This window comes from Electrophorus electricus, chromosome 1 (assembly GCF_041902795.1).
Source record: "Electrophorus electricus isolate QZ-2024a chromosome 1, ASM4190279v1, whole genome shotgun sequence".
Taxonomy (NCBI): Eukaryota; Metazoa; Chordata; class Actinopteri; order Gymnotiformes; family Gymnotidae; genus Electrophorus; species Electrophorus electricus.
Genome location: NC_137497.1, coordinates 43494506 through 43509505, shown reverse-complemented (window position 1 = coordinate 43509505; position 15000 = coordinate 43494506). Strand labels below are relative to the sequence as shown.

Sequence of the window (15000 nt, the reverse complement as noted above, 5' to 3'; positions counted from 1 at the left end):
GTAAGTATAAATGTCTGTATCTAAAGAAAACACACCTCACACTCCACAAATAAGTGGGTTTAAATACCTAACGGAAACTGTTCATTCTACGTTATATATTATTAGGATATATTAGGATATATATATATTATATATATTTATAATCCTGAAATATGCTCAAAATATTCTGTGATTATCACCCATTGATAGTATGAAATATGAAATCTCACAAACTAGGTGGCATGTAGCGTGCATATGTGCATGCGCATGCGTATGTGTATTTTTTCATGCATTTTTATGACAAAACTGTCCTCACCATGTAGGGAAACCACAAAAAAGGGCTAAACCAAAATCTGCATTTTTTAAGTGAAAGGCTAAAAACATTTTAATTACTATAGTTATGGTACAGTTTAGGTCAGGACTAGGAAATAATTACATATTGGTAGTTCTACAATATATAATGCAAATGTGACATTTCTCCCATACACTGTCCCTGTATTCTGAAAAGTGTACATGCAAGTGGGTGTGTGTGTGTGTGGGTGTGTGTGAGCGTGTGTGCGCTTGTCTGTATAGGACACTAATTCAGTGTCTTCCTGCACCACACTGGTAATACACCCTCCGTTCTACCTGTTCCTCCCTCTTGACTATTCTGTATCACTCCATCCCTCCCTCGGGCTGTTCTCTCCTCTCCCCTCTGGTGGTACCCAGCTGTTTCGCTCTGCCTCACCCTGTCCACCCTATGGTGGGTCAGTGAGGTCAGTGAGGTCAGGGCTCTGGCTCCTCCTGCTCTGGGCTCCTTTCACAACTTTACAAGTGTGTCTCTGTTTCTTTAAAGCCATTCACTCAGCGTGCTCTGAAAGGTCTGTGGTGGAGAGATAGAGCAAGAGAGAGAGAGAGAGAGAGAGAGAGAGAGAAAGAGTAAAAGATAGAGAGAAAGAAAGAGAGAGGAGAGAGAAAAGGAGAGAAAGAGTGAGAGACAGAGAGAGAGACAGAGAGAGAGAGAGAGAGACTTGCACGATGCATATCTGACACTAGCAGACTTCATTCGGCGAAGGACGCAGACTGGGTTTGTTTACACCTTGTCATTATTTATGGAGCAAATCACAATCATAACTGGCATGAATCCAGTTTTACACCATGGGGCATTTTCATATGACAAGAATGAAAGACCTTTGTATTTTCAAGTTGCTCAGTGATTGGTGAGTGTAATCTGAACCTTCATTTCCAAAGTGAAAACAGGACAGGTGAGGGATAATTGCACAAATGTAACCTCTGAAAGAAGCATGTCTCTTCCAGGACTAATCTCAGCGAGTGTTAATTGAAATCTGTTATCAAGATCACTTTGGCAACACTGAATAGGAAAAGAACGATGAATTTGTCAAAGGTTTATTTTATCCACATAAACGGAGCATGTTTGCATTTTGTTTACCTAATTTCCATCTTCCCTTGCTACTGACACTATTCCATAATAAATGTGAAAGCAAATTAGATTTAAAGTGAAACATGAATACCAGGGTACCTCCTCCTGAGTTTTTTAAATGAAGTTGTAATTCAGTGTAAACACACACACACACACACACACACACACACAGCGTGCGATGGTTACATAATCATCTCTCAAGAATAGAGGAAGACAGAGGAAAAAAGGACGTCCTTCTGAAGCAGACCGAAGATGAATCCTCACGCAACTCTCAATTATGCGAAACGTCAAGGTAACAGAAATGGCGGTCTCCAATCGGTAGACGCCGCTGAGCAAATGTTTGGTAGATGAAAAGCCCCCCTGCTGGAGTGTGCCGAGACCGGGTGGACAGTGGACTCACAGTACGAGCATCCGTAGATCTCGATCCGGAGACCGATTCGCCCCTCTTCGCTCCAGTCCAGCGGGATAATGCGGAGGTACTGGGCCACGACGGCGTGCTGCAGGTCATGACGCACGACACTCTCCGTGTTGGAGTTTCCCGTAAATGCCTGTCAAGGAAAGAGGCCACACACGTGTCAGTCTGATCATACGTGTCCTTAGCCAAGTGTGGAAGTGTAACAGCGCACACACACAGCACTGCAGCGGTAACACACAAGCTCAAAACACCCTCTGCACACATAGCGCCAGATTCAGAACGCTCGTCAGTAACCACGCTACGTCACCCAAATTGTGTGGCACCGTAATTAATTCCTATTCATACGGTTACCACTGTGATAATTACTGCACCGGTGTCAACTTACCACTGTGCTAAATTGGCTGTGTGCCCTAGGAGAAAGCCAATCAAAATCAACATGTAAATGAGGCCGCGCATATTAAAGGCCATGCCAAGAGACAGATGACTGACTAACACCAATCGTAGGAGCAGTGGTGCTCTGAAAAACTGCTAGTTACATAAAAATATAATGCATTTGTCACTTACAACAAGACGGAAACTGCAAGGTTGCACCGAGTTTGTGACTTCAGGACTATTTCTCGATCTTGGCAGAGGAGCAAAATTGTGTCTCTCTTCAGTGTGTCTGTGTAAAGTTTCTTCTCTGTAACACATACATTTGCATTTCTTATGGCACTCTGAGATCCTGCTGAAGATACGTTCCTCTCCATACTCCTACTACCGCAGTCTGCCATCACACGCAGACCAAAAATTTGCCTTTTAAATGACTTTCTCAATTAGCGAAAAGGGTGTGTGTGCAGAATTTGGTTGAAGACTTGTGTGTGTCCAAACACTGTCTCATCCACATCTTCTTCGTGGCAGGACACATACTGTTGGACAGGTTCTCCATCATCACATGGGAATGTTAAAAAAACACATCATGATATAACACGTCATGCACAAAAATCGCCGTAATCCACTTTTAAGAAAGAGGAAACGTGTCACCGCGCTTCCTGTTGCCGCCGTGTTCAATTCGGCCAGTGCAGTTTAGGAATTTGGCCTGGCTTTTCCACTGGAAAAGTGGACCCTGATGTGACAGTGGTGATTTTCCAGATTTTTGGTCAAGTGTGGGTCACCCATCTCCAGCTGAGGGGTGGTACGCTGGAGAGATACGCCCGCCTGCCACTTGCCCAGCGGACGACAGCTTCTATAGCGTTCTGAGGTGTGTGTGCACGGAGAGTAGTAGCCTCCGTCACCAGGACAACGTCATACACACCACAAGGCCCAGCCATAATGGGAGCAGGAAATCGCAGTCTCTAGCACACGGCCTGCGATTCCTCCTGAACACCACTCAGAGATTAACCCTGGCACTACTCCTGTGTGGTGAATTCAGACCTTTACTGTATTTGACCCCCAGCAACCCTAACATCACAAAGAGGAGAAAGACCTGCAGGTGGCCACTGAGTTAAATGATTTCTTTATCCAATCGTTTTTTGGTTTTTTTTGACCCAACGCTTAAACACCTTCTCACCAAATATCAGTGCCTGCCGCTTTTACCCGTCACGGCCCGAGGGCATTGCTTCCTCCATCCGCCTCCAGGCTAAAAGTTGGAAACTTAAACCTTAAGGCTTGAGTGACTCAGCGGCGGTAGCACCAGGCTGAGCCCCAGACTCACACCAGTCAGCCGGTGGGTAATTAGCGGCCCGAGTGTGAGGCAGCTCTGAGAGCTTCGCTTCCTGTCATGTTGTTTAATCGAGCACCTTCACCGGTTAAGGCGCAATGGGACAAGCGGCATTCATTAGCAGAGGAGCGCAGCTTCAGACAGCCGGTGGGCTCTGGCTATCACGCGCCACACATTTATTGGTTTCCTTCGTATAATTAATGTTGCAGTTTATTTCGTGAGGTGTGTTTTTTTCCCCTGGCTTTAAGAATCCCAGACCTGTCTCTACTGCAGATGTGCTCCTAGGCTGAGAGAAAGCAACTTATTTTTTTTTGTAAATGATCTCCCAAGTGTACATGGCCTGGAACTGCCACCTGTCATGTACCTGCCGCTTCTCGGTCTCCTGGCATCAACGCGAGAGAGAGATGGTGAGAGAGATGGTGAGTGGAGAGAGAGATGGTGAGTGCCCGCCCCCCTGGGGACTCGTGACGCAGCGCGACTGCTGCTCAGGGACCATCGCTGGGTGGAGACACGCTTTGTGAATGGATCTGTCTGCATGGGATTGGCTCATAGGTCATTGGCTCATGGATGATTGTGCTCAAAGGTGATTGGCCCTCATGGTCTCCCAGGCCTGGGCGACTGTAGCTTCACTGAGCGTGGAGCTTCAGATATACGACAAACACATATTATGTTTAGTTCTTTTGCTCAAGAACCCAAAAGAAAGTAAAAGCTGATACCAACCTTGCTCATAACGAAACAAAAACTCCACTGGTATCTCACTAATAAACAAGAACTAGCAGAATTTATTCAGTATAGCAGCAAAAAACCCTTCGAAGCCCTCAGCAGATATACCGTTGGATGCCATTAACCCACTCAGCTGCAGTGAGGCCCAGACGGCAAAATCAAAGTCAAAGTCAAATATATTTATATGGCGCTTTATACAAAAGTGGGAGAAAAGAATAATAAAAAATAAAGACATAACTAATGAATGCCTATTCCGATTTCTAGGAAGTCCTAGTCTGGCTTCGATGGTGTACGTTTGTCCGAAACCCATCCTGCACAAGAACATCCGTCAAGGGCAATGGAGAAGCATTTGGCTGGCATGGAGGTGTGGTGGGCTACAGCAGGGGGCATCAGGGGGTGGTGGGAGTTTCCATGACAGCTGAGATGGGTTGAGACTCGGTAACACCATGACATCAGGAATAGGTGTACCTCAGAAGAAGCGACTGCATACTCATTCACTCGAAAGCTCTTTCGGTTAAAAGGCCTTAATATTTAAACCAAACCCCATCGTTCTTTTGTGCAGACAAAAGGAAATGAGCAGTGCAGATGTCCATCAGACAGTATTCAATCATCAGCTCATCAGATTAATCAAGCCAAGGGTGCCTGTACCTGATAACTTAATATCTACATTTACAAATGCAGAAAAGACCAAAATGTATAGTCTGGAATAGGTGAGAGGAACTCTAAGCCCAAAGTCTGGCTGCACGCCAAAGAGAAGCACTGATACAAGTTATATGACTGCAGCCCAGAACACTGTAATGACTCAAATTTATGTGGATTTTATGCTGAGTTTTATTACCATTTAAGAGCTTTTTTTAACCTGTAAATCATCAAAAGACAGAACAAGAGTGTGCAAGCAAATTCTGTGGTGCAGCAATTAAGAAACCTTAAGAAATCATCCAATCATGAGCATTTAGCAACTTGTTGCATCACCGATGACAGACGAGGCACAACAGGATTTTGATATGAGACAATGAGAGAGAGAAAGAGAGAGAGAGAGAGAGAGTGAGACAGACAGAGAGAGAGACAGAGGGAGGAGAGAGAGAAAGCAGAATGGAATAATATTGAAAAAAAAGTAAGTGAGAAGAGACCGATCATAGACAGAGAGAGAAAGAGAGAGAGGGAGAGAAACAGAATGAGAGAGTGAGCAGGAAAGAGAGAACGTGCAAAGCTGAGTGGCAAAGGCAGCTTCTGAATATATGAGAGCAGTCAAGAGTGACCGTGACACCTCACGCTGCTTCTGCAGTGGCGAGGCGCCATTCAGACCACGGGCAACGAGGGCAGAGCCCTGACACACGGAAATACTCTTCCATTGTGTGCTCCTTACTGGGGCAAACACAGCATTCCCCCAATTTAAAATCTCGGAAACATCAGCCAAGAAGACAGCTGCTGTTGAAAATATGCGGGAACAAAAATGAATGTTGAAAATATGTGGGAATGACAATGTGGCAAGAAAGTGAGAAAAATATAATAGACACACAAGTCTGTTACCACGACAACACTTTTCAAGAAAGTTGAAAGGCATTCCGCCTGAAATCCATGTAAATGACTGAGAAGAGAAGAGTGAGAGTCCTTGAAACTGTGGGAATATGATTGTGTGGTGGGAAACAATCTGCACGGGAGTGTTTAATCCGCACAGACTGCACCAAAAACTGAAACGGGTCACATACTGTGGGATGATGGGGATGACTTTTAGCAGCAAGCTAAAAGAATAAGACCATGTTGGAGTCGTTCCGATTGGTTAGTTGCCTGGTGGGTCGATACATGGGGTTTAAAAGAAGTTTTTTCCCCTCAAAGAAATCATCACTTGATTTTGTTTTGGAAATGGCAGGTGAGAAGAGTTCAAAGAAGGGAAACATATTTTACCGTGTGGTTGCTAGTGACAAGGACTCAAACCAACCATTATTAATGCCCTGACTGTCCAAAGACCAACTAGCCTCCACCAGAAACACCAACCAGCCTCCACCGGAAGCACCATGTCAGCACTACGGTCTTAGCAGAATCACAGAGAGGCTTTATAATAATAATGAGGCTCGGAGTCTGACAGGAGTCTACTCCACCATGGCAACCACTGCTGGTGTAAAAGGTAAAACATTATGACCATGAGTTAGACCTTTTGAAGAACTTTACATCAGTAATAGTAGGAGAACGTGAAGAACTTTACATCTGTAATAGTAGGAACATGAAGAACTTTACATCTGTAATAATAGGAGAACGTGAAGAATTTTACATCTGTAATAGTAGGAACATGAAGAACTTTACATCTATAATAGTAGGAGAACGTGAAGAACTTTACATCTGTAATAGTAGGAACGTGAAGAACTTTACATCTGTAATAGTAGGAACATGAAGAACTTTACATCTATAATAGTAGGAGAACGTGAAGAACTTTACATCTGTAATAGTAGGAACATGAAGAACTTTACATCTATAATAGTAGGAGAACGTGAAGAACTTTACATCTGTAATAGTAGGAACATGAAGAACTTTACATCTATAATAGTAGGAGAACGTGAAGAATTTTACATCTATAATAGTAGGAGAACGTGAAGAATTTTACATCTATAATAGTAGGAGAACGTGAAGAACTTTACATCTGTAATAGTAGGAACATGAAGAACTTTACATCTGTAATAGTAGGAACATGAAGATGACTTCCTAGAGCAGGATCTCAGAATGCCACAAACCTTTTCCATAATAACTGCAAATGTAGGTGTTACAGAGGAAGAAACTTTACCAGGCACACTGAAGAGAGACACAAGTTGACTGCAGAAGTAGTACTAAAATCAACCATGCAGTTACCGTTTGGTGAAAGTGAGGGATGGTTACATTTTTATGCAGCTTGCAGTTTTCAGCGTACCACTGGTCTCACGGCCGGTGTTAGTCCGTCATCTGTCTGTCATGCCTCTTTGTACCTATCCCTTTGTATTTGACACATGGTAATCTTACATGTAATGGTAATAAAACATTTTTATTATAAACCACCATATGTCTTAAGCAAGCTATTACGTTTATTAAGTTAATGTGCATACGCATGGATTTTTTTTATAGACTACAGCTCAGTTCACGTCTACATTTTTTATGCACTTAGAATTGTCCTGCTTTACATGCCAGGTTTTTTAATGGCTCAACAAAACCAACATGCACCTTAAAAAGGCACAACAAAACATTTTTTAAAGAAAAACATTTGTTATGGAAGTAAGTTTTTATTCAAATCTACCTATTACAGATATGTCTACTAGACACCCAGAGATGTAGACTTTATGAAAGACATGGAGACCAGTTTCCTCTGAACTGATTCAATTCTCTACCAGTAGTTGGTATGCGATGTCATTTCCTCTAAACTGTTCTCTCATGCTGCCTTTGTGCTTGTGACTCATCACACGTCCAAATTTATATAACACCCAAGTTTTTCTATATATATATAATATGAAGGGACAGATATATCTGAGCATATTTGGTTGGATATTTGGCAGGAGTGATGGATTGTTTTTAACCAAGCCATGACACTGACAAATGTAAAAACAAAACCCTATTGATACCCGTGAACGAGTTCAATACCTCCAACCACACTAGGCATCATATGAATGTCATTACTGCACCGATACCGCATGGTCCACCATCCCAATAATAGCCAGGTAGCAGTGTTCTTGTGGCCAGACACTAACCAGTGATGCACTGACCAGGGTCCAGGGAGGGTCATGAACCTGCATGGCTGTGGTTTGTACTCATACAAGTAGGTGGACGTTTCTGATCCAGTGGGCATATCAATCCCCTTTGTGTTTGTCCATTTTCCCTGATCTCTACTGTCTGGCATAGTCAGGCCTGCTCATTTTGTAGCTTTGAGATGTTAATTTTTCTTTGTATTTGGGGAACTAATGAACAGCCTGTGGGAACAGTTAAAAATCCAGAGAACACAACAGAAGATGCCTCAGGCCTTCGGGAAAAGCAGGCAAGTGAATTTCAGAGTGGTTCTGCAATCCTGATGCGAGACTCTCAAAGTTTGTCAACTTTGTGTGACTACTGTATTAATATACTGAATCCAAATAAATGATTAAAAATACTTTATGCGCACTTGATAAACAGTATATGTGGTATGGGCCAATTTCAAATCTGTGAACAGAGCACAGATTTTATGAAGAGCACAGACTATCATGGGCAAAAATCACAGAGCCCCCACTGACATCTGCAGAAATGTAAATACTCCCCAGACTGCAAGGAAGCACTTAAGACTGTCAAACCCCTCAAACGACATGGGCTGTGGCCACGCCTGGTCATACTCCGAGTCCTCGTGAATAACCAGAACAAACGTTCAGAGGAAGTTGAGACAGGCCTTGGATTAGCACACAGACCACAGTACTGTCTGTCTCTCGCCCTCTTCAGGTTGCACAGTGAACTGCCACAGCTGGGCACTGAGAGATGAAGGACAGGCACATAAGACTGCTGCATGTACCGTCCTACCAAAGACATGGGCAAATCACTGAACTGAGGTCAGTGGAGGTGGTAGCACCAACCAGGCAGAAGTGCTTGTAAGTAGGAAAATAACTCTGTTGTCATACTAAATAAATAATTCTTGATTTAACAAAAACAAAAAATGAACAAAAAAAAAAATCCATTTGGAAGTATGGTATAATGCACATAAATCCCTCTTGCGTACACGTCTGTGTTCAGGTATAATGCACATAAATCCCTCTTGCGTACACGTCTGTGTGTTCAGGTATAATGCACATAAATCCCTCTTGCGTACACGTCTGTGTGTTCAGGTATAATGGGCATAAATCTTTCTTGCGTACACGTCTGTGTGTTCAGGTATAATGCGCATAAATCCCTCTTGCGTACACGTCTGTGTGTTCAGGTATAATGGGCATAAATCTTTCTTGCGTACACGTCTGTGTGTTCAGGTATAATGCGCATAAATCCCTCTTGCGTACACGTCTGTGTGTTCAGGTATAATGGGCATAAATCCCTCTTGCGTACACATCTGTGTGTTCAGGTATAATGCACATAAATCCCTCTTGCGTACACGTCTGTGTGTTCAGGTATAATGGGCATAAATCCCTCTTGCGTACACGTCTGTGTGTTCAGGTATAATGGGCATAAATCCCTCTTGCGTACACGTCTGTGTGTTCAGGTATAATGGGCATAAATCCCTCTTGCGTACACATCTGTGTGTTCAGGTATAATGGGCATAAATCCCTCTTGCGTACACATCTGTGTGTTCAGGTATAATGGGCATAAATCTTTCTTGCGTACACGTCTGTGTGTTCAGGTATAATGCACATAAATCCCTCTTGCGTACACATCTGTGTGTTCAGGTATAATGGGCATAAATCTTTCTTGCGTACACATCTGTGTGTTCAGGTATAATGGGCATAAATCCCTCTTGCGTACACATCTGTGTGTTCAGGTATAATGGGCATAAATCTTTCTTGCGTACACGTCTGTGTGTTCAGGTATAATGGGCATAAATCCCTTTTGCGTACACATCTGTGTGTTCAGGTATAATGGGCATAAATCTTTCTTGCGTACACATCTGTGTGTTCAGGTATAATGGGCATAAATCCCTTTTGCGTACACATCTGTGTGTTCAGGTATAATGGGCATAAATCTTTGTTGCGTACACATCTGTGTGCTCAGGTATAATGCACATAAATCCCTCTTGCGTACACGTCTGTGTGTTCAGGTATAATGGGCATAAATCCCTCTTGCGTACACATCTGTGTGCTCAGGTATAATGGGCATAAATCCCTCTTGCGTACATGTCTGTGTGCTCAGTGCTGCATCCAGAAATCAATAAATTAATCAAGAACACTTGAACTCACATTAAGGAAAAAAAAACCACACAGACCTTTGGTCATAGGACTCATTTAGAACAGTTCCTATAAATACGTGCTGAGTGGAGTGTGCTATGCACATTCTGTATGTGCATAGCGCACTCCACATACAACTCGGTAGGAAGGACGCAGAGGACTGGCCACGTCAGCACATCTCAGCACGTTGGTCAGATGGGAAACATTCCTCCTCCGGAAATGACCGCCACAGTGCAGGGCTTGAAATGGGAACACGGGAACTTGACTGTAGCCTTCATCCAGGACAAGAGGATGCTCTGATTGTGCTTAGTGCAGCGGGATTAGTAATGTATGACAGTCCTGCAGTAATGTGGGATCAGTAATGTATGACAGTCCTGCAGTAATGAGGGATCAGTAATGTATGACAGTCCTGCAGTAATGTGGGATCAGTAATGTATGACAGTCCTGCAGTAATGTGGGATCAGTAATGTATGACAGTCCTGCAGTAATGTGGGATCAGTAATGTATGACAGTCCTGCAGTAATGTGGGATCAGTAATGTATGACAGTCCTGCAGTAATGTGGGATCAGTAATGTATGACAGTCCTGCAGTAATGTGGGATCAGTAATGTATGACAGTCCTGCAGTAATGTGGGATCAGTAATGTATGACATGCCTCAAGGCTCTCTCTCTCTCTCTCTTCAAAATTAAATTCTCATTTAAGGTGCTTGAAGAAAAAGGCTGAATTTGGAGAAAGAGTAAATGTGGAACGAAAAGGAAGAACCTGCCAGTAAAAGTCCATCTGATGTATAAAACCGGTGCAGTGAATGTGATCTATTCCACTCACATCTGTCCACACAGACAACACCATGCTTACATCCACTGCTCATCAATTTATCGCACTTGGTTCTGAAATCTCGTGTTGTACAAGTTCAACCAACCTTGCACCTCACACCTCTCAGCCTATTCAGCCCAGCCCACAGCCAACGGAAACAGATCCTGTTAATATGAAGTGAAGCCTTAGTCAATAAAGAAATGAAAGCTCCTGATATTTGATTTCAGGTAACGTCTGATGACACTGAGCTGGCAAGGCAGAAGAATCACAAAGACAACCAGCTCGAGTAGCGAGGCAGCCCTATAGAGATGAGAGAGCCTTGGGGGATGGCTCCGTGCCTTCAGTGGTAATATAGGGGACATATCCGTCACGTCACCTCAACACCTGGAGCCACGGCTGGGGGATCAGGCAGAATGAAGAAGCCCAGAGTTTTCTTTCTAAGGTCAATCAAAAAGGGATATATACAAGAATATTATGTTTGGGAGAGTCTTAGCACACGAGATAGTTGTTATGGTAATGTAGCAATGTAGTGGCAGCAATATACTTGCAAGATATTTGCACAGATACACTGTTCTAAAAGAACCACTCTTATTTACAAGTACCATGAATTTATTTTTTATTTTTTGTACCAGTGTTTAGAATAGCTACTGGGTTCTCTATAAATAGCTGTGATGTCAAGTGGGTTTAAATTGTTTCTACAAAATGTTTAGCATTCATCGAGGGATGTTTTTGTTTCTAATTTGGTTTTAGTCACTGAATACACTTACTTACACATGTGCCACAGCTATAGAAACATTTGTGCTTCACAGCATTTGTTCAATAGTTGAGCTGGAATTAAGAACAACTTCATCAAGCATTCTTGAAAACATGATCTCAGCCTTAATAACAGTTTCATAGCAAAGTATTTCCTTTCATTTCTCAAATCCTGTTTTTCGGTTCATTTTAAGCAGGTCTGAACTGCTAACTGCTCTTTAGTCAACAACACAGAGGTCACATGATGGAACTGCTGGGGGATCAAACCACTTTTGCATTTGAGGCAGGGGTGGGGGTGAGGGTAGGTGAGGGTGGGGGTGAGGGTGGGGGTGAGGGTAGGTGAGGGTGGGGGTGAGGGTGGGGGTGAGGGTAGGTGAGGGTGGGGGTGAGGGTAGGTGAGGGTGGGGGTGAGGGTGGGGGTGAGGGTAGGTGAGGGTGGGGGTGAGGGTAGGTGAGGGTGAGGGTAGGTGAGGGTGGGGGTGAGGGTAGGTGAGGGTGGGGGTGAGGGTAGGTGAGGGTGGGGGTGAGGGTGGGGGTGAGGGTAGGTGAGGGTGGGGGTGAGGGTGGGGGTGAGGGTAGGTGAGGGTGGGGGTGAGGGTAGGTGAGGGTGGGGGTGAGGGTGGGGGTGAGGGTAGGTGGGGGTGAGGGTAGGTGAGGGTGGGGGTGAGGGTAGGTGAGGGTGGGGGTGAGGGTAGGTGGGGGTGAGGGTAGGTGAGGGTGGGGGTGAGGGTAGGTGAGGGTGGGGGTGAGGGTAGGTGGGGGTGAGGGTAGGTGAGGGTGGGGGTGAGGGTAGGTGAGGGTGGGGGTGAGGGTAGGTGCAGAAAATGAAACTTGCAAAGAAATAAAACTTTGTGAGAGACCCAGCCTTGTATAATTGATCTCAATAGTAACAGAGAATTAAAATTAGAAATCACGTTCAATTTATTTCCATGGCTATTGGAGGGCCTCCCATCCTAGAAGGGCCCCAGGTTGTCAGGTCCACCCTATCTGTACAGTCTACTAAAACTTTTCCATTTTTATTATGAATGTGCTAGTAAACTTCCATTTAAATTACTTAATGATCACTATAAATATGCATGAGACCCTTTGTGGACTGATGTTTGTTATGAAGATTTCAAAATATTAAAATAGCTACATTTAAAAAATTTGAGTATCCCCAACAACTTTAACATCTATGCTATTTTTTCTTCTCAACAGTCTCAGATGTACACAGCCACACCACTGCAGGGACGTCTGATCTCTTGTCTGAAGTAACAACTCAGCTTAAATCAACTGTACAGGGCAGGCCTCGGGTGCAGCCGGTGGAAGGGACCCTTTTGACACGGGCTTCAGGGCCGAAATGCAGAAGGCCCAGGAAGCCCAACTACAGTCTGTCAGAGCAACCCGGTAAGTCACCTCATTGATCCTTTCCTTTGTATACGGGCCCTCGTATTTAGCTGCCAGTTTGCCCTTGGCGCATGCACGGCCATCTCTGGTCGAGACCCACACCTTCTGACCCAGTGCATATTCTGGAGTCTACCCCTTCGCCTGTCCACCTTCCTCTTGAACGCGGTGATTGCCTTGCGCAGTTGTTGATGCATCTCCTCCCAAGTCCGTTCGCTCTCTGTGAACCAGGTCTTGACCGCCTGCTGGTCCGAAGTGGGGGCGTTCCAGGGGTAGAGCAGTGGTTGATACACTAGAATGCACTCGAAGGGAGTAAGGCCAGTACCCACGTGTGCATACTCCGCCAAGGGGAGGTACGCACTCCACGTCTCAGGATGGTGTTCACAATATAAACGGAGGAACTTACCCAGTTCTTGGTTAGCCCTCTCCGCTTGTCCGTTCGACTGTGGGTGATAGCCGGATGTTAGGCTGACCGTAGTGTTGAGCTTGCCCAGCAGTTCTCTCCACACTGGAGATGTGAACTGAAGGCTCGGTCAGACACGATGTCCTCTGGCAGACTGAACTGGCGGAATACTTGGCAGATCGTCCGACTCCAGCGCGGTGGGTAGTGGTGCCAAAGGGATAAACCGGACCATCTTCAAAAACTTGTCAACCACAGTCAGAACTACCGTGTTGCCCTCAGAGGTGTGATCATGGTCTTAGAGGAGTAGGCAGGGGGAGCAACTTACCAACACAGGGCATGCATGGAGTCTTGCTGTGGGCACAATCCGTACAAGAAGCCACATATTTCGCCACGTCTTTGTGCATAGCAGGCCACCAGTAGCAAGTGCCTATTAGCTGCGCCGTACGTGTGGCACCAGGGTGTTCCGTTCCCACAGAGGTATGTGCCCATGTGATCAGAGCACCCCAATGTTTCGGCAGTACGTAGAGGTGGTCAGCTGGTCACTGCAGATGTGGATTCGCGGCCTTTATTTGTTGGTCGACATCCCACTCCAGGGACGGCAAGCAGCATGAGGGGAGAAGAACAGGCTCCTCACTCGTCAGTAGGGCTTCTACGTCGTGTTGCCAGGACAGTGCATCTGGCCTGGTGTTCCTCTCCCCAGGTCTGTAGGTTACGCGGAACTTGAACCTGGAGAAAAAAATGGACCACCGGGCATTCCTGGCATTCAGTCTCTTTGTGGTCTGTAAGTACTCCAGGTTTTTGTGGTCAGTGTATACCATAAAGGGGTGTCGTGCTCCCTTGAGCCAATGCCTCCACTCCTTGAAGGCAAATTTCATGGCTAACAACTCACAGTCCCCTACCCCGTAGTTCTGTTCCGCAGAGCTTAGCTTCCGGGAGAAGTAGACAATGGGTTTGAATCCCCCTTTCTCACCCATATGTCGGGACAACATGACGCCCACACCTTTGTCCGAAGTGTCCACCTCCACCCCGACGGGCCTTTCCGGGTCAGGTTGCTGTAGTACTGGTGCGGTGGTGAAAGTGACCTTGAGCCCCTCAAAAGATCTCTCCACCTCAGGGTCCCACCTGACCCACTTAGCCGCTACCCAGAGTTGGTCTGTAAGGGGTTTTGCGATGGAACTAAAGTTCCTAATGAACCTCCTGTAGAAGTTCACAAAGCCAAGAAACCGTTGTAGCGCCCTGCGCGTGTACAGTCTAGACCAAGCCCTCACCGCCTCCACTTTGCCCGGTTGCACGCACAAACTGCCCTCCTGGATGACGTATCCCAGGAAGTCTACCTCCCTACGGTGGAACTCACATTTCTCCACCTTGCAGTATAGGTGGTTCCTTAACAGGGTCTGGACCACGGCCCGCACGTCAAGCACGTGTTGGTTCTAGGAGGAGGAATAGATCAGGATGTGAACAGTTCTTCCCAAGGACTCCCTCCGAACCTCATTGATGTAGGCCTGAAAGATGGATGGGGCCATGGCCAGGCCACATGGCAAGACCAAGTATTTGTAGTGGTCTGTG

General features: G+C 45.3%; 1 protein-coding gene across 3 annotated transcripts in view; it reads right to left on the bottom strand.

The window, feature by feature from the left end:
* cntnap2a (contactin associated protein 2a) overlaps positions 1-15000 on the bottom strand; it is a 300311-nt gene that overhangs the window by 159480 nt on the left and 125831 nt on the right. For all 3 annotated transcript variants that reach the window (XM_035526372.2, XM_035526373.2, XM_081721274.1), the window contains exon 4: positions 1800-1947. In XM_035526372.2, coding sequence (XP_035382265.1) covers positions 1800-1947 — 148 coding nt within the window. The remainder of the gene's footprint in view (positions 1-1799; positions 1948-15000) is intronic.